The sequence below is a fragment of the Trachypithecus francoisi genome, unplaced genomic scaffold, assembly GCF_009764315.1.
Source record: "Trachypithecus francoisi isolate TF-2019V2 unplaced genomic scaffold, Tfra_2.0 Contig01451, whole genome shotgun sequence".
NCBI classification, from domain to species: Eukaryota; Metazoa; Chordata; class Mammalia; order Primates; family Cercopithecidae; genus Trachypithecus; species Trachypithecus francoisi.
Genome location: NW_022681432.1, coordinates 2,616,080 through 2,639,206, shown reverse-complemented (window position 1 = coordinate 2,639,206; position 23,127 = coordinate 2,616,080). Strand labels below are relative to the sequence as shown.

The following is a 23,127-nucleotide window of genomic DNA, read 5'->3' as shown; positions in this document are numbered from 1 at the left end:
GTCTCACTATGTTGACCAGGCTTGTCTTGAACTGCTGGCTTCCAGAGATACTCCAACCTTGGCATACCAAAGTCCTGGGAATGCAGATGTGAGTCACTGAACCTGGCTCTAGGCTTTTCTTAGATTGACAAAACATGGATTTTAAATCTGTTGTAGTTCCTTTTGACTAATGTGATCAGAATGTATATTTCTTTTTTTTTTTGAGGCGGAGTCTTGCTCTGTCGCCCGGGCTGGAGTGCAGTGGCCAGATCTCAGGTCACTGCAAGCTCCGCCTCCCGGGTTTACGCCATTCTCCTGCCTCAGCCTCCCGAGTAGCTGGGACTACAGGCGCCCGCCACCTCGCCCGGCTAGTTTTTGTATTTTTAGTAGAGACAGGGTTTCACCGTGTTAGCCAGGATGGTCTCGGTCTCCTGACCTCGTGATCCGCCCGTCTCGGCCTCCCAAAGTGCAGAATGTATATTTCAAAATGTCAGTTCTTAGAAATAATCTCATGCATATTTAATATACAACAATCAAATTCTTATGTGGGCTGGCTCCTTCTTTATTTTTTCTTATTTTCTTTTGTCTTTTAGTAAGAGGTGCCTATGAAAGAGGTCAATTGGAGATGTAGAAAAATACAAGTGATGGTTGATTCCCTATTGTTCTAGTTATTAATGTTAGTTTTACCAAGATACAAGAAAATATTTTTCCTTCAACACTTGTATAGCAGATGTTTACAAGATTCCAAAGTCTTCATAACATAAATTACCAAGAATTGTATTACATGAGATTTCTCCTTAGCAACTAAGTTCTAGTTTCTATTTTGTCAATGTGATACATAATAAAATCTATACATATTTTGACTTGATTCTCAAGTCAAATAATATATTCTCAAAGAAAACATACAGAAAGTATGTATATATTCTCAAAGAAGACATACAGGAAGTAAATACCAGTTTGTGAAATGTGACCATTGAAATCATCTTGATAATATAACTTCCAATTTATTGTTCATTTAAATATGATACCTCATGAAAATATTTAACATTGCACAACTATTGGGTTCATTCTAGAACTGAAGATCCACTACAAATTAGGTATTCATTAACCAGTTCATAACTAACCTCATAGATTTAATGTCTTAATGGACCTAAATTGTTTTGTCTTCTGAGAGAAGATGGGAAGATTTGTTCTAAAAATGCTATGACAAGGCACAAATGCCAGTAGTATAACTTCTCAGTATTTTGATGAAAATTTAATGGGAGCACCTGCACAGTGGTATGAGAAGAGTTCAAGAACGTTATTTCAGTTTGTCAAGGAATCAGCTGATTGATCTTACCTGCTCACAAATCTGGCTTGATCCACTATGGCACAGTTCATTTCCAATATGTGTAGAAATTGGATCATTTCCTGTGATGGCTTGGATCTGCTGGCTAGAATCAGGTTGTTGCCAGTGCGCAGAGTGGATGACCTGGGGCTGGTGGACAATGTGATGATGGCATTGAGCCTGAGGATGGCACTCCTAAGACACATACGCATGCCAAAAACAGCCACTTAGGATAAACATTACTAATCAAGAAAAACAACTGAAACCATCTTTTTTTAAAACTTAATGTTTTCTTTCACTACAATTCAAACCCTAGGATTTATAGTTTTAACTAGTGATAATTTTTCATTTTTTTCATTGGGAAAATTTGTATTGAATTCTGCTTTTACTTGATCAGGTTGTCGTGACCATCCAAATACTTATCTAGATTGGCCAAGGCATTGCATGTTCTAATTAAATTAATATTCCAGCTATACTTAACACTAAAATCATAATGAATATTAATATTAGTATTACTTTGATGATTCAGTAGGCACTTCAGAATCTAATTACATAAAACACGATAATACTGAAGATATAGATAAATTTAAAATGAAAAAATAATATAGTATAGTGATTTTCAATGTCAGGAAGCATATTAGAGTCACAGTGGGTGGGGAGCAAAGTTCTTATCCTTGTGAAACTTAAGGGAAGGATAAATTTCTTAAAAAGATAAAAAAATCCAGCCACTGAAACTTCAGACCTAGAAAACATGGATTCTAACTCTGATTTTATCACTAACTCTGATCTTGAGAAACTGTGTATGCAACCTTTATGAGCCTCCATTTTCCTATTTATAAAAGTGAAGATGGTACATATTCCATTGGGGTGCTATGAGGAGTAAATAAACTAATGTCTATAAGTTGATTACTACAAAGTAGGTGAGTAACAAACATTATTATTATGATTGCATCATCATAATTTTCATAATCATCATCAACTTTATCATTTACCCTACTAATTTTTCAGATGGAAAAAAAACTCTGAGATCTAGAAAAGTAAGAGAATTTGCTCAAAATAACACAATTAATTAATGGCAAACTTGGGACTGGAACTCATGATTTCCAGCTTAGACTTCTTTTAGGATATTAGGCTGAATTTGCACTGACCCCAAGATATTCTGGAATTTGTTGTTTTTAAACTGAACCATTGTTATCTGCTTATTTGTCATGGCTTTTTTTCTGGTAAGTATAGAGCACAGACTAAGAAAAGATATCTAGTTATTTTAGTTTGGGGGATTTCAGGCATACTTGAATTTGCTTTCTTATCTTGTGATTATTCTACTTCGATAAGAGACATCTGCAAGCCTGTTTTCAAAAGAATCATACTGTATTTTGAATCACAGTGCTATATGTATGCACATACAATTAATTTTGAAAGTATAAATGCAATGCACTATATCCTTTTGACTATGGAAAGTTGACCTATATTAATATAGCAAAACACTTCATATTTTAAATTTTTATATGAAACAATTTCAAGCTATATTAAATGAAAAAAAAAAAAACAAAGTGCAAAAGAATGAAATAGTATACTCTTTCGGCTGTAACATTTTTTTAAAGTGACATATACATTTGTAAACATATATAACTGCTTTGAAATGCATAGACCAAAAGAGTTTTAAGAGTAGCTGCTTCTGGGAGGAGAAACTGGGGACAAAAGTGTCTGGATAAAGAGGTTTATTTGTCACCATATACCTTTCAATGCTCTTTTTATGCCTCTCAATGTTTTTTATACTTCAAAATTTTTCCATGTATAAAAACTACCTTTTCATGTATACAAAAAATATTTTGAAAAAAATGAAATATATATAACAAACACATTTTACAAATAGAAGTTGACTTGGTAAATATAAAGATAATAAAGGTCATAGAATAAGTTCATGGTATCATTTTCTCTAGACTCTTTTCAAATATTACACATTTTGTACATATACTAGCACTAAAATCTTTACAGTGTAGGGATTTTGGGGGTGAATGTATGTTACATTATTATTATCTTTTATGTTACAAAATATCTTCATATATAGGAATGAGGTAAAATTACACTGATAGTCTGAGATGACTATCACTCATTGGAGAGCCTGTAGGCTATTGAAATAGAACCTCTCCTGAAGGAATAAAACAAAACAGTATGTTCCTCACAAAGCAAGTTAGGAAACTCTTGGAAAGCACCCATCACTAGAGGGCAATAAAGGAAACAAAACCTGTTTCTTAAAAATCTTCCTGGCCGGGCGCGGTGTCTCATGCCTGTAATCCCAGCACTTTGTGAGGCCAAGGCGGGTGGATCACGAGGTCAGGAGATCGAGACCATCCTGGCTAACATGGTGAAACCCCGTCTCTACTAAAAAATACCAAAAATTAGCCGGGCGTGGTGGCGGGCGCCTGCAGTCCCAGCTACTCAGGAAGCTGAGGCAGGAGAATAGCATGAACCCAGGAGGTGGAGGTTGCAGTGAGCCGAGATCGCGCCACTGCACTCCAGCCTGGGGGACAGAGTGAGACTCCGTCTAAAAAAAAAAAAAACAAAAAACAAAAACTCCTTTGTTAGTGTACCAGTTGTCTCTTGAATAGAACACTGACATTCCCGTCATCTGTGGTGCCTTGCAGTTTACCTGAGCCCATTTGGCCTATGAACCATTTACTGGTACCACTGAGGTCTTAGCAGGTTTTCAGTTTTTAATTCTTACACCTGACTACTAAAGTTCTTTTTCTAAAGCAAAATGTTCATATATTCATCATATTTTTAAAATACATAATAAGCTGAATTTTTAAAGTACAAAAAGATCAAACATTTCTGATTTGTCATATTGTTTTTCCTTTTTGATAGAGTAAAAAGAATTATCATGAGTACAAATCATATGAATTGGATAGTTATCTTGCACCTGGCACCACTTTACCACCCTTCCACTACAAAGATCTCTTTTTTCTTGAACAGTTCTCATCTCCTAAGAGCTAGTCCTATTTGATTTGGTCACATGTGATGGTAAACAGGTTCATCCAGACTTCGGCTTTACTCAGATTGTCCTAGTTTATCTCCATCACTGAGGAAACTACTAGGACAAAGCAATTGAAGTTTGCTCTATCTGCATGGTTCCTTTTACATTGGGTAGCTTTCATGGCGGTTCCCAAACTCCCAAACTGTTTAAGTAATTAATAAGAAAAAGTGGGCACAAACAAGTAAATACTCAAGTTAACAGTAAATAGCTGCAGTATTCTCTTAAAGGAGCTAGTCTTTAGTTGTTCCAGCTGCACAGCAACAATGTACAAGATACTCAATCTTTTACTCTAGAGTCCAATAATTAGAAATACTATTTGTTCTCTTGAAAATAAGAAGCTAGAAGCAGCATGAAATGATTTGCCTCTAACATTCCTTACTATTTAAAACGTGTCAAACTTATTTTCTATAGCCCAGGTGGATAAGGGACAGATGTTATAATTTGATTTGTTATAAAGGAAAACGCTCCTTGAAGAATAGGTACATTTCATGAAATTTTTTCTACTTGGTATTATAATGTCCAGAAATATTCTGCTGCTCCTCTGTAAGATATGTGTTCAATACAGATCATGGCAAACCCTTCAGACTGTATCTAGCTTTCCAAGCAAACCAAAATGTTAAAGATTTGCATGTTTATGATTCTGAAAGTTTGCTTCATTTTAACTGAACACAAACAAGTAATAATGTATTAGTTCCTATGAATCTGGTATGTCCACAAGTGCTCATAAAAATAAAATGAGTTCTTATGCCAAAAAGTTCAAAAAGGAAAAGATACAATTTTTTAGTCAGTTTGATTTGCATATAAAAAATGATATTGTTATCAAAACTGATTTTATAGTATTTTAACTGCCTATTATGGGTCGAACTGTACCCTCCCACAACCAAGATATGCTGAAGTCCTAACTCCAGTAACTCAGAATGTGACTCTATTTAGAGACAGAGTCTTTATAGAGATAATCAAGTCATTAGGATGGCCCTAATACAATATGACTGGTGTCCTTATAAAAATGCAAATTTGGGCACAGAAACAAACATGCACAGATGGAAGATGATGTGAAGACACACAGGAAAGTTTCCATAGGAAGACAAAGTACTGCAGTGATGCATCTACAAGCTAAGGAATGTCTGAGGCTACCAAAAGCAAGGAGACAGGAATGGAAGAGTTCCTTCTCTGGCAGCTTCAGAGAGAACATAGCCCTGCCAACACAGTAAGTTCAGACTTCTGGCCTCCAGAACTGTGAGACAATAAATTTCTGTTGTTTTAAACCACACAGTTTGTGGTACTTTGTTGCAGCAGCCTGAGAAACTAATACACTGCCCTAGTTCAAGAATGTCCAACAGACAAGTCCTGGACATTAGACTGGACATGCTTGTATGAATGAGAAGAGCAATATGAAACCTCAGTTCGTTATAGTAACAACTCTGCATGAAGGACTTGTGGCTCTAGATGCCATGGAATTACTGCGGCCTTGCTGAAGTTTTATACTTGGTCTGTCGATTTGAGTGTAACAGAATTTTTCAAATGTACTAGAAGCTTTAGTTTTCTAGATCTTTTACAGTATATGGTATTTCACATATCTGTTCCTATGTATTGTTCATTTAAAATTCATTCTATATTAAAAGAATTAGAACAAAATTATGTTTTAAATTATGATTTTTGTTGGACCAATTTAAAGGAAAACATACAAGGCACTGGGATATCTATATTAAGTTCAGATTCTGCCATTAATTTTCTATGTGACTTCACATATCCTGGTTTCAATTTTCTTTCAGTAAAAAGAGGACAATAATACTTCACATGAAAAATGGATATGAAAGTATTAAGGACAGTATGAAGGGTTCTAGATATCGTAGCATATTGTAAGTCATGGTGGTCTTGCCTTGCACTTCACAGTTGAATGTCACTTGAGCTCTGTTAAAATACTCACAATTCAAAATTATACATTTAAAAACAAGTTTTAAAACAAACATTACTTACCTGATCAGTATTTAGCTTCTCCACTTTTCTTATTGTTTTTTCATAAATAACGTTGTTTCCTGGGAAGAAATGGCTTCCTCTTAGGAATTGAGACAGTGGTTCCTAAAATGATGGTAAATTATATGTTTTGTTTTGAAAGTTGTCTTTTCAGAGTAACGTTAAATTAGGCAAATATCCAGTGTCTAATAGGCTCCGAGGTAGTGGCCGTCCTTAGGAAGAGAGTGGAATGACATCCCAATAATGTTGGTAGATGCAAGGAAATAATAATAAAGGTAGTTCCCTTTATCAAAAAGAACAATCTGGATTTCTCCTATTACATTTTATTAGGCCTAATAACGTCTTTTGTGGAGATTGGTGGAGAGTGGAAAAGATAATTTTCTCTCTGTTCCTAAGGCAAGATATAATGAGTTTCCTTTGAGGTACGCAAGCATGAGGTCAATCTCATTTAAATTGGGTTCACTGGAAGATTTCTTTCTATGCAAAAATTGTTGGAGAAATGCAAAATAAACATATTTCAGCATGACTAGGCCACAAAGTAGGTAGAAATATATTAAAGATTTTTTTCTGCAACTCAATTGGGTGCCCTTGAAATGTACAATTCTTAATTGTGATTATAATCAAGGCTAAGACTCTCAGAACAACATATGTTTTGAATATTAAGAGCAGAGTAGAGGCTTTAAGAGCCACTTTATCTTTATATATTCAACTAAATTGCTGTAAGATTAGCTGAGTGCCTAGAAGACGTCAGCCAATGAAATATAGGCTGGTGACATGTCCAAAAACTGAAAGAAATTGGGGAAGAGCTAATAAGAATCAGACCAGGAGTCTAAAATAAATGTCATATGCACCATATTCTTTTCCCTTCCTTTAGTTTTCATTTGAAGTCTACTTGTGTAGGGAGATCTGGGGTTGTTTTGTTTGTTGTTTTTCTGTGAAACATAATTTGCATTCATTTATTTTGTGATATAGGGGAATACTATAGAAGACCACATAGGCAAGCCTGTTACTGGTTAATGTATTTACGAACATTTCAAAATCAACAAAACGTACTAGGATTTTTGTAGTCTGCTATTGCAAATACTCATAGAGCAGCTGGACCAAAACACTGATTGTTTAAAAGGCAAGATGCTGTTGAATCAAAAGTTACATACTTACTGTATTTAGGTTTGAGCAAAAGGTGTTTTAACCAACTGTTCCTTGGGGACTTTGGTAAAACAAATATATAAGTGACCAAATCTGACTAGGTGATGAGGTATTAAATCTAAAGTTGGATATATTTAGAAAGATTTTCCTAGAAGCTATTTTGTGTGTGTTTGTCTTTTTTTTGTAAAAGAGCCCCTGTGGTAGTTATGTGCAATCATGAAACACATGCTTAAGTGCTTGCTATGCACAGTGTACTTTGCTACATGCTTTGAGGCATAAAACTATAAGTCTGACTTTTTTATTACCAGGAGCATTTATTATTGATCAGTACTCATCAAACTATGGTAGATAGCCTATTTTATTCTGTCCTCAAGCTAAGAATGGAAGTTAGATTTAAAGGACTATAAATAAAAAACAAAGGCCAAGGCCCTATGTGGTCAGCAAACCTAAAATATTTGTTATCTGTTTCTTTACAGAAAAATTATGCCAATCCCTGATCTAGATAATATATGAACACAAACATATATGCAAGGTAGAAAGAGACAAATGCCCTTACATGTACAGAGAAAGAACTTATGGGATGGAGTTCAGAGGAAAAAAACTGAGTTCCATCTGATGGTGCTCTAGTAGGGTACCTGGATTAGGCGGCATTTGAAAGAAGATTAAAGTGGTCTTTGAATATGAGAAAACGGAATTAAATGGTATTCCAAGTGAAGGAAACAAAACAATTAAAGTCACCAAGTTTGGAAAAGTGTAAGTTATATGTTTAGGACACACTTAGCAGATAGGGCTTGGTTCTTCAAGCGGTGAGAAGTCTTTATGTGCTTTTAAACAGGGGTATGAGGTGAAGTTTACTTCAGGGAGATTAATTAGAGGAAGAGTACAGATGAGGAGACTGGTAAGATTATCCTAATAATCAAAGATGGTACTGTTCAAAGATGACTCTGAGATCTTGAACCTGAGGAGTCTACTACATGGTACCAAAAATGAAAATGTTGAGGCATTTTATGTGCTCCTAATAAGAATCTAGGTCTGATTATGTTTTTATTCCCCAGAACACTTAGCAAACTACATAGTGCATAGTAATCCCTTTAACACGTGGCAAATGATTGCAAATAGCTCCCAAAGAGACTCTTTTACAAAAAAATGTCTGGATAGCCACTCAGATATAGATGTTTAACACATAGGTGAAAACGCAGGTCTGGAACTAAGTGGGGAGTGGAAAGCTACAGATCTATTATATATATCAAGATCACCTGCTCACTAGTGCTAGATTAAGCCAGGCAATTGCTGAATAGTCAAATGAAGAGCAAATATAGAACTAGACATGTCTCAAGAGGTCTTAGAAGAGAAAATATTGTAATTTAAGGGAAGAGTAATTTTCAAGAAGCAGTAGGAAGTCAAAGGTAAAAATGTTTCAAAGTGGCCAACAGATGAGAATTATAAAGTGGATTGGATTTGGATTACTACAAATCCATTGGGTTTGACTACTAAAATCAGTGGAAGAAAGTATAATGGGAGAGAAATCATTGAGTCATAAAACCTATATCTCAGTTCTTCCTTCTCCTATGTGCTGCAGAAAATCAGGTAGGCCATTAACCTAATCAGAGGCTCAGTTTTCTTAGCATAGGGAGGGTAATGCAGAATATTAAGTAACATCATGTGTTTTAAAGTACGCTTAATCTATAATTTTAATGTACAAATTACATTTGTTTTAAATGATATTGTAATATAATATTTAAAATCCATACTGTGTTTTAAATAATATTGATAATTCCCTTATGACTTTTCTATAAAAACATACACAAGTTGGCTTACTGAGGGCAGGGACTTTGACTGTGAGTGAGAAGAAATGATATGAACCTTCATCTTAGGAATGTAACCATCCTCTAAGAGAGGGAAAACAAATTTAGCAAAAGCATGAATTTTTTTTTCCGTGAAATGAAGTTCACTATAAATGATGAACAATCATTTTTTTTTACAAGACAAAAGATGGCCTAGGCACAAACAATGTTTATTCTGTCTCGAATATTTTGGTCATATTACTTGAATGACTTACTGAAAAAAAACACCTCCAAATTTAGGGGACTATTATTTTCCCCAAATCTGTGAGAAAGTAAATCAAAAATTGATATAAATAAACAATTCTGTGAAAATAAGTCAACAAAATAAATTTAATCAGAAGTTTTAGATTTCTCAACAAATGAACTGCTAGACAGCTCTACTATTTTGGCACCTTCTTTTTCTCAACCTGTCCATTTGAATTGGTGCCAGATCCACCCTAAAAATTAATAGGTGTTTTCAAAGTGGCAGATCTTATCATTTTAATTGTAACAGCTAGAATCTCTGGCAGTAATTCTCACATCTAACAAAATGTATAATCCCCAACATCTACTTTACCGTTCCCAGGCCCCAAAACCTTGGTGGAAATTTTTTTTAAAAAAAGATTTGCTGATTTGGCTCATTACAATTTGAAGATATCCAACTTCAAGTAGACCCTCCAACCTTTGTGGTTATATTTGTATTCATCAAATTCTTTATAACGTTGATAATATTTTCATTTTCCTCAACTCCTGTGCTTATACTCCATCTTTCTCCTCCTATTTACAGTGAAAACCAAGATAATCTATCTAATTAGATCTCTCTATTTTCCTGCACATCTCAAAAATCTCACTTTTCTGCTCCTTCCATCCACTTAAGGAAAAAGATGCATTCTCTCTCTCTTTCTCTTTTTTCCTGAAGTCATTTCTCCATCTGTACCTGGAATCCCATTCCTTCTTACGTCTTCCAGAATATTATCCCATTTGTCTACTTTCTCTGTTGCATCTTTAGCCTTTCTTATTACTGTTAATGGTCAAACTCTATTTCTCAAACCTCATCTCTTAGGCCTTTTGGTCATTTGAGATGGTTGAGCACCCCATATTTGCATTTGCTTCAGTTATGGTGTGTTCACATCTCTCTCTGATAACCCCTCTGTCTGTGAAAGTGGCTCCTTCCTTCTGTTCACTTAAAGTAGACATTTCTCAAAGTTCTGACCAATCTTCTCCATTACCTCTTAGTGATCTCACTCATTCCCATAGCTTCAATGATACCTTTAAGAGGAATGATTCCCACATCTCTGTCAAATGTGACCTTTGAGTCGTTTTTTAACTGCCTGTTAGGTGTCTTTCTGTTTCTATGCACCTAAAATGCTACTGGTTCAAATAAAACTCAAAATTTCACCCTTTTCTAAATCTACTTCTCCTCCCACTCACATTTCAATCACTTTTAGTGAGTCACCTTACTCTCAGTGTCTCAAGCTAAAAAGCTTAGGGTCATATTGACTTTTCTCCGTATCCAATAAGTCATCGAATCTTGTTAAAGCTACCATCTAAAATAGCTGTCAGAAAAGATACAGAGTGATGAATTAGCATCAGAAGACCTGAGCAAGTTATACTTATTCAAACTTTCATTTCCTTAGTAGTAAAACAATACTAACAAGATTAATCATACTAATACCTTAAATACCATAATAAATCCTTCCCTGATTTCCCCCAAACAAATGTATTATCTCCGACATCTGAAGTCCAATAATAATTTATCTGTAGTCCTTTCATGGTATCTATCCTACATCTCATCATGTATTCTACATAGCTATTTGTGGACCTGTCTTATTTCTTTCCCTGATAAGAGCTGTATGCTCCTTTAATTTGGGAAACATGTCTTATTTCCCTTTCTGTTGAGAGACTGTATAGTGTCTTCCCCATAGTAGGAGCTTCACCACTGGAAAATTAATGAATTGATTAGTATTAATTGGATTATATCCACTAATGGAACAAATGTATTTCCTTCATTTCTGGATCAGATGTTAACCAGAATGCATAAATCCTTAGATTAAATGGTGACAAATGGAGATCAGGAACAACAAAAAATAAGAAGACTCAACAGAGATAGAAAAAATCATAACGGAACATGTGGATTGAGATTATTTTAATTACAGGAAAAAGAAATAAAGATTAGACAAGCTGGGAGGTGAAAGAGGATGAAATTGCTGTTTAGAAGGCTCAGCTTATTATAAAAATTGTAATTAAACTAGAATCTTCTCCTGAGGGAATTTAAAAGAGCAAACAAAAAAAGAATCTACTTAGATAAATAAAATGGGGGATATAGCTAAACAGGATTTTTAAGCTATTTTGTAAAACAAGTTAGATTACTTTTCATTTACAAAGCATCGTGAGACTTGAAATTTGCTTCATTCCTCAATAATGGAAAGAGTTAAATGATTTAAAATGACCATTTTCTTCAACTGTCTGCTGGGACTTTGTCCTGAGAGAAAAATCGATATGACTGTGTTCAACTACATGTTGATGAGGTCTTACGGGGTAGGCTCAGTTTTTCCAATATGTTAGGTATTTGCATATATACTTCTAATTTCTCTGTTCTTGTAACTACATGTGGGTAAGGGCGTGCATAAGTGAGTATTAGATCCTAATTCACCTCCATCATCAATTGTCCTTCATTTGCAAATGTTTCACTCCCATCTCTCTATTGTTCAATTTCAGTTCCAATTTTGCTCCTTTGTAATTGAATGGTTTTGCACTAGCTAGGAACTTAAGTTGAAGAAGGTTGGGACCTTGTTTTGTTTACTGCTTTATCCTCCAGTTCTTAGGGCAATTTCTGGAATGCAATAGGCAATCAATAAATATTTATTGAGTAAATGACTGAATTTCTCTCTGCTTCCATTTTTTTCCGCCATTTTAGGATTAACCAGGATATAATATTGAAATTGCCCAGCACAGAGTATATACCTAATAGTTATTAATTCTTTTTTTTCCCTATTAACTAAAGAATAAAGATTCGTCCAAAGTCATGTAAGAGTTGCTGGCAAAGTGGATGGGAATCCAAATGATTGGACATTTTAAATCTCTCTGGATATATCCTAGGCAAGCACAGCAATTTTCACACTATGAAAATAATGGGTATCTAGAACTAACTCTGAAAGCCAGGAGTATCAAGTGCAATATGCATCCAAGTATGTATATCCCCCAGATTATGTGTAAAAAGAAAGAAAAAGAGAGATGGAAAGGAAGAAGAGGAATGTGTAAAGTGACTGGCCAAGTAACAGAAAAAGATACACTATCCTCTCCCAGGCCCTTTCCATCTCCCCCTCCCTACCTCTCCCTCCCTACCTCCATCATTTTCAGATTTATTGCATAAATATTTGATTCTGCAAAAGGAGGAACAGGCAACTGATTTAGCTGTAATAACATGCCCTTTCAATATTTACATGGATGTATGAAAACTCAAGCAAATGTCCAAAACAATCACTCCTCGACTCAGAGCCTCGTAGGTTCATACCGACACACATGCACAACTAGCAGCCTGCCTAGCTAAAGAGCCATGAGAAGATTACTTTTAATAAGTAAGTAAATGAAGAAGAAAGGGTTTAGATATTAGTAGAAGCTTAGTACATCTTCCCCACTCACTTAGAATAGTAGGAAGCAGGACCCTAATCTAACCCTTTCCTTTCTACAGCTGAAGTAAATAGTTTATTTTGTCTTATAAGGGAAGGGCAGGATGGCTTCACATCATGGCAGAAAAATAAAGAGCAAACCAAAGAATTGTTGTAGTCCTCTCTGGATCATACTGTTGCCAATTGTGAATCCGATGTCCTTACAACCTCCTAGAGCCTCCTGTTGCAGCTAAAAAAGGGGTATGTGTGCATGAATGTAAATGCATGTGTTGAGGATGGCTTATTATAGTGGAATCTAAGTTTGTGAAATGTAAGGATTTATATCTCAGTAAACAATAATAATGTAATTTTCTAAAAGACTCATTGCTGGGCACAAAAGTTTACACACCACAGGCAATAAAGGCATGGGGCACTATTTAACTTTTGACCTTTAATTTTCATCTTCCTAGTCCATATCTCCATGGCAAAGGTAAATAGCCTGAAAACTCCAACTCCCGGTGTAGCAATTGACAGAGCTTTTATGTGAAGCCTGTAAAAGAACTTTGTCCCTTTTTTCTTTCATTCAAAGTGCATAAAAGTCTTTTGTAGCATGAGGGTGGGACTATAGAAGAGGAAAATGTTTACAACTCAAGAATTTCCAACCTGCTTGGAAGTATTGCATCTCTGAGTCAGAATATATAGACGCCTGGTTGTCTGGCATTAAAGATGACATTTATTGATACTGATAATCAGCAATTTATTTTGTAACTGTAAGAAAGTCCAACAATCTGATCTCAAGGATCTGGTAACTGACTAAGCCTTTTTGTTTAAGCAATTAACTTCTAAAGAATTATATGTTGGGAAAAGTTTGTGTCTTACCTGTTCAGGATTTTGTACTACATATTTCTAATAGTGGTCTGTGGATATGTAGTAACTTTCACTGTTGGAGAATGAAGTTCCTGTAAAGAAAAGATAAAAGCTGGATATAATCATAGTTATTTAATTACCTTGGCGCTATCAATAACAATAGGGAACAATTTCCAGTGTGATACTTTTAGTTATTTGCATGAATGATGATATATGATTTAGTTAATTTTAATTTCAGAAACATGTATAAAAGCATGTGTTCTGTGCCCAGCATTTTACTGGGTACTTGTATTATACTCATTTCATGGTATTTCATCCACATTCCAAACTATATTTGACAAGCATTTTAAAATACTTGTTTTATTATAAATAATTACAAGAAAATAATACCTCAATAGTGATGAATTAAACCTCTGGTTTGGAAAAGACATCTTATCTTAAAAAAAAATGAAAAGAAACACAAAGAGAAAAATGTGTATGTGTGTGTAGTTAAACATATAAATCTTTAGTGTGCTGGAAAGAGAGGACCATAGATATCACTGTAAAATGTTGATGGGAAAAGAGTTTTTTTAGGGGGTTCATGTAGATTTATTTATTATTTGTAACTTTTATTATAGGTTCAGGAGGACATATGCAGGTTTGTTATATAGGTAAATTCATGACACAGGGGTTTGTTGTACAGATTATTTCATCACCCAGGGACTAAGCCTAGTACCCAGTAGTTATTTTTACTAATCCTCTCCCTCCTCCCACCCTCCATCCTCAAGTGTGGGCCAATGTATATTGTTCCCCTTTTTGTGTCCAGGATTTCTCGTTATTTAGCTCCCACTTACAAGTGAGAACATGCGGTATTTGGTTTTCTGTTCCTGTGTAAGTTTGCTGTTCAGTGGCCTACAGCTCCATCCATGTTCCCACAAAAGACATGATCTCATTCTATTTTATGGCTGCCTACTATTCCATGGTGCATATATATATATATCACATTTTCTTTATCCAATCTGTCATTATGGGCATAGTGATTTCATATCTTTGCCTTTGTGAACAATGCTGCAATGAACATTCATGTACATGTGTCTTTATGGTAGAATGATTTATATTCCTTAGGATATATACCCAGTAATGGGATTGCTGAGTTGTATACCCAGTAAGGGGATTTCTGGTAAAAGGGTAGTTCTATTTTTGGTCCTTTGAGGAATTGCCACACTAATTTACACTCCCACTAACAATGTATAAGCTTTCCCTTTTCTCCACAGTCTCACCAGCATCTGTTAGGTTTTATTTTCTTCTGACTTTTTAATAATAGTCATTCTGACTGTTATGAGATGGAATCTCATTGTGGTTTTGACTTACATTTCTCTAATGATCAATAATATTGAGCTCTTTTCATATGCTTGTTGGTTACATGTATGGCTTCTTTTGAGAAGTGTCTGTTCATGTCCTTTGCCCATTTTAATCGGGTTGTTTGTTTTTCTCTTGTAAATTTGTTAAGTTCCTTATAGATGCTGGATATTAGACTTGTCAAATGTGTAGTTGACAAATATTTTATCCCATTCTATAGGTTGTCCTTTCACTCTATTGATACTTTCCTTTAATGTGCAGAAGCTCTTTAGTTAAATTAGATCCTGTTTGTCAATTTTACTTTTATTGGGATTGCTTTTGACATTTTGTTTCTATGTCCAGAATGGTATTGCTTAGGTTGTCTTCCAGGGTTTTTAGAGTTTGGGGTTTTACATTTAAGACTGTAATCAATCAATCTTGAGTTGATTTTTGTATATGGTGTAAGGAAGGGGTCCAGTTTCAATCTTCTGCATATGGCTAGCCAGTTATCCCAGCTCCATTTATTGAATAGGGAGTCCATTGCTTGTTTTTGACAGCTTGGTCAAAAATCTGATAGTTGTAAGGTGTGCGGCTTCATTTCTGCACTCTATTCTGTTCCATTGGTTTATGTGTCTGTTCTTGCACCAGTACCATGCTGTTTTGGTTACTGTAGCCCTGCAGTAGTTTGAAGTTGGGTAGCGTGATGTCTCCAGCTTTGTTCTTTTTGCTTAGGATTGCCTTGGCTATTAGGGCTCTTTTTCTCATTCCATATGAATTTTAAAAGAGTTTTATTTCTAGTTCTGTGAAGAATGTCCTTGGTAGTTTATTAGGAATAGCATTGAATCTACAAATTACTTTGGGCAGCATGATCATTTTAACAATATTGATTCTTCCTATCCATGAGCATGGAATGTTTCTCCATGTTTGTGTCATCTCTGATTTCTTTGAGCAGTGTTTTGTAACCCTCATTGTAGAGATCTTTCACCTCACTAGTTAGCTGTATTCCTAGGTATTTCGTGTGTGTGTGTGTGTGTGTGTGTGCATGTGTGTGTGTGTGGCAATTGTGAAAGGGATTGCATTTCTGATTTTGGTCTCGGCATAATTGTTGTCCGTGTATAAGAATGTTAGTGATTTTGCACATTGATTTGGTATCCTGAAATTTGGCTGAAGTTGTTGATCAGCTTAAGGTAGTTTTTGGCTAAGACTATGGGGGTTTCTAGATATAGAATCATGTCAACTGCAAACAGGGATAGTTTGACTTCCTCTCTTTCTATTTTAATGTTCTTCATTTCTTTCTCTTACCTGTTTGCTCTGACCAGTACTCCCAACACTATGTTGAATAGGAGTGTGGAGAGGGGGCATCCTTGTCTTGTGCAGGGTTTCAAGGGGAATGCTTCCAGCTTTTTCCCTTTCACTATGGTGTTGGTTGTAGGTTTGTCATATATGGCTCTTATTATTTTAAAGTATGTTCCTTCAATACCTAGTTTATTGAGACTTTTTAACGTGAAGCAATGTTAAATTTTATCAAAAGCCTTTCTGCATTTATTGAGATAATCATGTGGTTTTGTCTATAGTTCTGTTTATGTGATGCATTGCATTTATTGATTTGTGAATGCTGAACCAGTGTTGCATCCCAGAAGTGAAACCTATCTGATGGTGGTGGATTGGCTTTTTGATGTGCTGCTGGATTAAGTTTGCAAGCATTTGGTGGAGGATTTTTGCATCAATGCTCATCAGGGATATTGGCCTGAAGCTTTCTCTTTTTTTGTTGTGTCTCTGCCAGGTTTTGGTATCAAGGTGATGCTGGCCTCATAGAATGATTTGGGGAGGAATCCCACCTCTTCATTTTTTTTGTAGTACTTTCAATATGAATGGTACCAACTCTTCTTTGTACATCTGGTAGAATTTGGCTGTGAATCCATCTGGTCTTGGGCTTTTTGTTGTTGTTGTTAGGTTATTTATTACTGATTCAATTTTGGAGCTCATTATTGGTCTGCTCAGAGATTCAATTTTTTCCTGCTTCCGTCTTGGGAGGAAAAATGTGTCCAGGAATTCATTCATCTCTACTAGGTTTTTCAGTTTATATGCATAGAGGTGTTTGTAGCAGTTTCTAATGGTTATTTTTATTTCTGTGAGATCAGTGATAACATCCCCTTTGTCATTTCTAAGTGTGTTTATTTGGATCTTCTCTCTCTTCTTCTTTATCAGTCTAACCAGTAGCATATGTGCCTTATTAATTTTTTGAGAAAACGAACTCCTGGATTTGTTGATCTTTTGAATATTTTTTTGTGTCTCAATTTCCTTTAGTTCAGCAATGATTTTGGTTATTTCTTGTCTTCTGCTAGCTTTGGGGTTGGTTTGCTCTTCATTTTCTAATTCTTACTGTTGTGATGTTAGGTTGTTAATTTGAGATCTTTCTAACTTCTGGTTGTGGGTGTTTAATGCTATAAATTTTCCTCTTAACACTGCCTTAGCTGCGTACCAGAGATTCTGGCATGTTGTGTCTTTGTTCTCACTAGTTTCAAATAACTTCTTGATTTCTGCCTTAATGTCATTATTTACCCAAAAGTCACTCAAGAGCATGTTGTTTAATTTCCACGTAAATGCATGATTTTGAGGGATTTTTAAAAATTTGACTTCTATTTTTATTGCGCTTTGGTCCAAGAAGGTGTTTGGTATGATTTCAGTTCTTTTGCATTTCCTGAGCATTGTTTTATATCTGATTGTTTGGTGGATTTTAGAGCATGTGCTATGTGATGATGAGTAGAATGTATAGTATGTTGTTTTGGGGAGGAGAAGTTCCGTAGAGGTCTATCTGATCTATTTGGTCAAATCTTGAGTTCAGGACCTGAGTATCTTTGTTAAGTTTCTGCCTTGATGAGCTGTCTAATACTTTCAGTGGAGTGTTGATGTCTCCTACTGTTATTGCATGGAAGTCTACATCTCTTTGTAGGTCTCTAAGAACTTGCTCTATGAATCTTGGTACTCCTGTGATGGGTGCATATATATTTAGGATAGTTAAGTCTTCCTGTTAAATTGAAATATTTACCATTAGGTATGCCCTTCTTTGTCTTTTTTTTTTTTTTTTATCTTTCTTAAAGTCTGTTTTGTCTGAAATTAGTATTGCAACCCATGCTTTTTTCTTTTTTTCATTTTCTTGGTAGATTTTTCTCCATCCCTTTATTTTTAGCCTATGGGTGTCATTGTATGTGAGATGGGTCTCTTGAAGACAGCATTTTTTGGGGGGAGTCTAGGTTCTTCATCCAGCTTGCCATTCTGTGCCTTTTAACCAGGGCATTTAGCCCATTTACATCCAAGGTTGGTATTGAAGTGTGTGCATTTAATTCTGTTATTATTTTGTTAACTGATTATTGTGCTGGCTTGTTTGTGTGGCTGCTTTATAATGTAACTGATCTGTGCACTTAAGTGTATTTTTCTATTGACTGGTAATGATCTTTACTTTCCATATTTAGTGTGCCTTTCAAGATCTCTTGTAAGGCAGGTCTGATGGTAACAAACTCCCTTATCATTTGCTTATCTGAAAATAATCTTATTTACCCTTTACTTAAGAAGTTTAGTTTGACTGGATATGAAATCCTTGTTTGACGATTTTTTTCTTTAATAGTATTGAATACAGGCCTCTAATCTCTCCTGGCTTGAGGGTTTCTGCTGAAAAGTCCACTGTTAGCCTGATGGGTTTTCCTTTGTAAGTGACCTGCCCTTTCTCTCTAGCTGCCATTAACATTCTTTGTTTCATTTCAACCTTGAAAAATCTGCTGATTATGTGTCTTGAGGATTATCTTCTTGTGTAGAACCTTGCATGGTTCTCTGTATTTTCTAAATTTGACTGTTGGCCTCTCTAGCAAGGCTAGGGAAGTTTTCATGGACTATATCCTAAAATGTTTTTCCAAGGTTTTGCTTTCTCCCTGTCCCTTTCAGAGTTGCCAATAATTCATAGATTTAGCTTGTTTACATAATCCCATATTCTTCAGAGATTTTGTTCATTCTTTTTAATTCTTTTTTTCTTTATTTTTGTCTGACTGTCTTATTTCAAAGAGCCAGTCTTCAGGTTCTGAGATTCTTTCCTTGGCTTGATGTATTCTTCTTTTAATACTTGTGATTGCATTGTGAAATTCTTCTAGTGTGTTTTTTCAGCTCTATCAGATCAGTTAGGTTCTTTTTTTACTAGCTATTCCATGTGTCGGTTCTTGTATCATTTTATTGTGATTATTAGTTTTCTCAGATTGGGTTTTGCCATTCTCCTAAATCTCAATGATCTTTATTTCTATCCATATTCTGAATTCTGTTTCTGTTATTTCAGCCAGTACAGCCTGGTTAAGAACCTTTGTTGGAGAACAAGTGTGATCATTTGGAGGACATAAGCCACTCTGTCCTTTTGAGTTGCCAGTGTTCTTGCATTGGTTCTTTCTTATCTCCGTGTGTGGGTGTTCCTTTAATTGCAGTGTAGGTTGAACACAGTCAATAGACTTCTTTTTTGGATGTTTTCACAGGGCTGAGATTTTGTGCAGGGTCTAAATAGCTGACTTCTTGTCTTTGGTTTCACAGGGAGTTATGTTAGTGAGGTATTGTTGTTGAAGCTTTGGGTTGTGATCCAATATGTGGCGCTTAGGCATAGCAGTCTGTTGGTAGGCTCTTGTGCAGTCCTGTTGCTCCTCTGTTATTTCCTCACAGTTGCAGCTATGCTCCCTCTCAATGCCCTGAAAGTGTGGGCTCCTCTTCCACTTGACTGCTGGCTGTAAATTGTGGCTTGGCACTCCAGGGATGGCCATTACAGCTCTATGGTGATATCAGTGTTTGTTTTCTCCTCAACTTGGAGGCAGCAGAGAGGACCTTAGCAGTGGTTGTGGTCAAAGGTCTTTTACTTGTCTCCCGGTGACTCCACCCAGGGAAATACAGGTCAGCAATCACTCAGTGCTATCAGCCCGGGACGGAGGCTCTGTGTTGTAGGCCTAAGCCGGGGGTTCCCTGCCTGGTAATGAGCAGGCAAGGGGTTCCATGGCAGGGAAAAGAGTTAATATCATCCATATAAAGAGAGTTCTCATATATCAATGAGAACAAAAGCACACTTATAGAAAAATGAGCAAATGACATGAAGGTTATAAAAAATTTGTGCAGGGTCTAAATTTATAAAAAATAGAAGCAAATGGTTAATAAACTTAACAAAAAGTGTTCAGCCAAGCTAGGAATCAAACATAGCAGAAGAATGCCATTTTTTTACTGGAAATTTTTAAAAATAAGAATGCTGATGAAGGTTCAGCAGGGCAGGTATTCTCTTATGGAGAAGGAAAGATTGAATAATCATCCATGGATTGGAATATGTAGCCATTAAATAATGATCTTGAATAATACAAATTTATATTAAAAGATCATAATATCATACAAATCAGAAAATGAGGATATAAAACTGTATATACGGTATAAACTCAATTTTGTATTTGAATGGAAGAAAACACAACAAAATATAAAGAGTAGTAATCTCCAGGTGGAGGAAGGAATCATGAGTGATTTTTGTTTTTGCTTCTTTATATTCTTTCACAGTTCTAAAATTTTCTACAACAAACACATATTTTCATTATCAGAAATAATATGTATAGTAAACCCAATTTGAAAGCCCTTAATTATGAAAAATGAAATAGTTAATACAATTTTTTGACTGGATTTGAGTGTAGTCAACACCCCTGTGATTTAAGTGAACTTAATTTTTGAGGCAATCTCACTTTGGTGGTCCTATAGGGCTACATTTCTAAGTCAGTTATGACCTTTATCCCACTGTCCCGTGGTTTGTTATGTATGTGGCCCATGCTAGTCTGTGAGCTCCTTGAAAATAGTGATTGTGTCTAATTTATCTTGGTGCAATATGTGGCACATACTTGGTGTTCAGCAAATGTAAGCTGAGTAAGTGAATTACTCTAATTGACCTAACTCTAATCTAGACCAAACTGAGAAGTGGTAGGGAAACTTTTCTTTAATAATCCTCTTATTTTTCTACACAATATCATATTTTCCTTGCTGTACTCAAGGACTAAAGACCAGTTTTTGTTCATTTGTCTCCTCACTATCCAAGTTCACATCCTGACCCCGCACTGGGTCAGATTGTTTTCTTAAAACAGCATCTCCTGCCTTCCTACCTTCTAAATCCCATAACCCCTTTACTCCTCTTTCATGTAACAACAAACTTAGTGTGCTTTATGTTTTACTTTCTTAGAATTGACGTTTTTATATATGGCAATAACTTAATGAAACACATATTTTAATATTCTGTTTATTATTATAGCTACCTTTTGGATACACAATACCTAGATTCAAGAATAATCCTAAAAGTGGGATTATTAGGCCATAAAGGCTAAGGAAATAGACCCTTGTGTGTCTTTCAAATCATACACCTATAAGAAGAGTTAGTTATGACCCTATAAGTTATTCTCTCTGAATATGAACTCATAATACAATCACTCATAAAGCCAAGTCTTCAATCGATCTGAGATCTGGGTATTTCATCCACACTCACTAGGAGATCCTTGGCTAAATTAAACTGCACTCAAACTAAAAGCAGTTAGATTGAATAGGCAATGAAACAGAAGAATCTGATTCATAGTACTTGTTTCACATTACTTTTATTGGGCTGAGCTGATTCTCATATGTGAGAATCCTCTTTCATATTTTATGATCGTCACATGATGTGAATGTGTAAAGTCTTATGAGGATCTAAAGATTGCTTACATACATGAAGAAGACTTCCATATAAAAAAGAGGAACAAATCTAACGTAATTCACAACTTCTTTTACCTGTTCAGTATTTTGGGTTATATGTAGAGTACTTGGGCCACATGTAGATATTTTTAAAGTTGGAGAATGGAGTTCCTGTTAAGAGAAACAAAAGGGAGTTCAGAAATTATTTGAAAGTCTTAAGTTCTCCTGGTACTTTTTCTTTATTTTTATAATAATCTGATTAGTCTGAAATAAGAGCATTACTTAGTGCTTTCTTAGATAATGCCCATCTTTCCAAAGAACTAAATTACTTTGTTGTCTTCTCACATAATCCAATGATAAAAGAGTTTCTAGAGTGCTTTCATAGCAATACATTCTACTTGCACTGTTAGGTTGCATTCTTTTCGTTTTTGCTTCAAGAACTCTGCATTCATATACACCTCAATGTTATTATATGCTTGCAATTAACAAGATATAATATTTTATCAAACAAAATTTTTCTTTCAGTATTTGTTTTATTTATTTTCAAAAATTCATATAAATTTAAGGGGTACAAGTACAGTTTTGTTACATGGATTTTGCATAGTGGTGAAGTCTGGGCTCTTAGAGTAACCATTAACCGAATAGTGTACATTGTACTCATTAAATAATTTCTCATCAAATGATGTAAACTTTAATAATGATCAAACCAAGAGACAGACACCCCATTCTCCATGATGTGCTTATTTCACATTGCATGCCTGTATCAAAATATCTTATGCACCCCATAAATATATACATTTACTATGTGCCCAAAATTTTAAAAATAAAATAAAACTTAGAAAAAGTAATTCTCAAACCAATATAAGAAACTATCTTTGAAAACTCAACTAAGAGTAATTTTAAGAATAAATTTTAAAGTACCTTTGAAGAAGGTAGTTTGAAGAATAAACTTAAGAGTAAATTTCAAACTACCTTTGAAAACTCAACTAAGAGTAACTAATTTTAAATCAATTCAAGCTGACTCTTAATTATGCTTTGTCTATTCTGCTTCTAGTCTAATTTCAAAGAGTAGGCTGTATTGTTAAAAATAATCTGTAAAAGTGAAATAATATAATTTTTTAAATGGTCCAATAAAATGATCAATCTATCCATCACACTGGCATTGCTTACATATTTCCTCAAAACCAACAAAACTGCAATCACTTCATTAGTGTGCAAAGAATTGATGGCATTACTCAATCTCCCCATACCTTACCATAATTTACAATCAATTGGCACAACTCCAGGATATTTTCCTACAAAGGTATAAATATTTTTTTCTTTAGAACAAGGGGACTATTAAAA

The 23,127-nt window shown here is 35.0% G+C and overlaps 1 protein-coding gene across 1 annotated transcript in view; it reads right to left on the bottom strand.

The window, feature by feature from the left end:
- POF1B (POF1B actin binding protein) overlaps positions 1 to 23,127 on the bottom strand; it is a 113,668-nt gene that overhangs the window by 65,393 nt on the left and 25,148 nt on the right. The window contains 5 exon segments of the mRNA XM_033233305.1: positions 1,319 to 1,501; positions 6,318 to 6,419; positions 13,771 to 13,799; positions 13,802 to 13,850; positions 21,880 to 21,954. Coding sequence (XP_033089196.1) covers positions 1,319 to 1,501; positions 6,318 to 6,419; positions 13,771 to 13,799; positions 13,802 to 13,850; positions 21,880 to 21,954 — 438 coding nt within the window.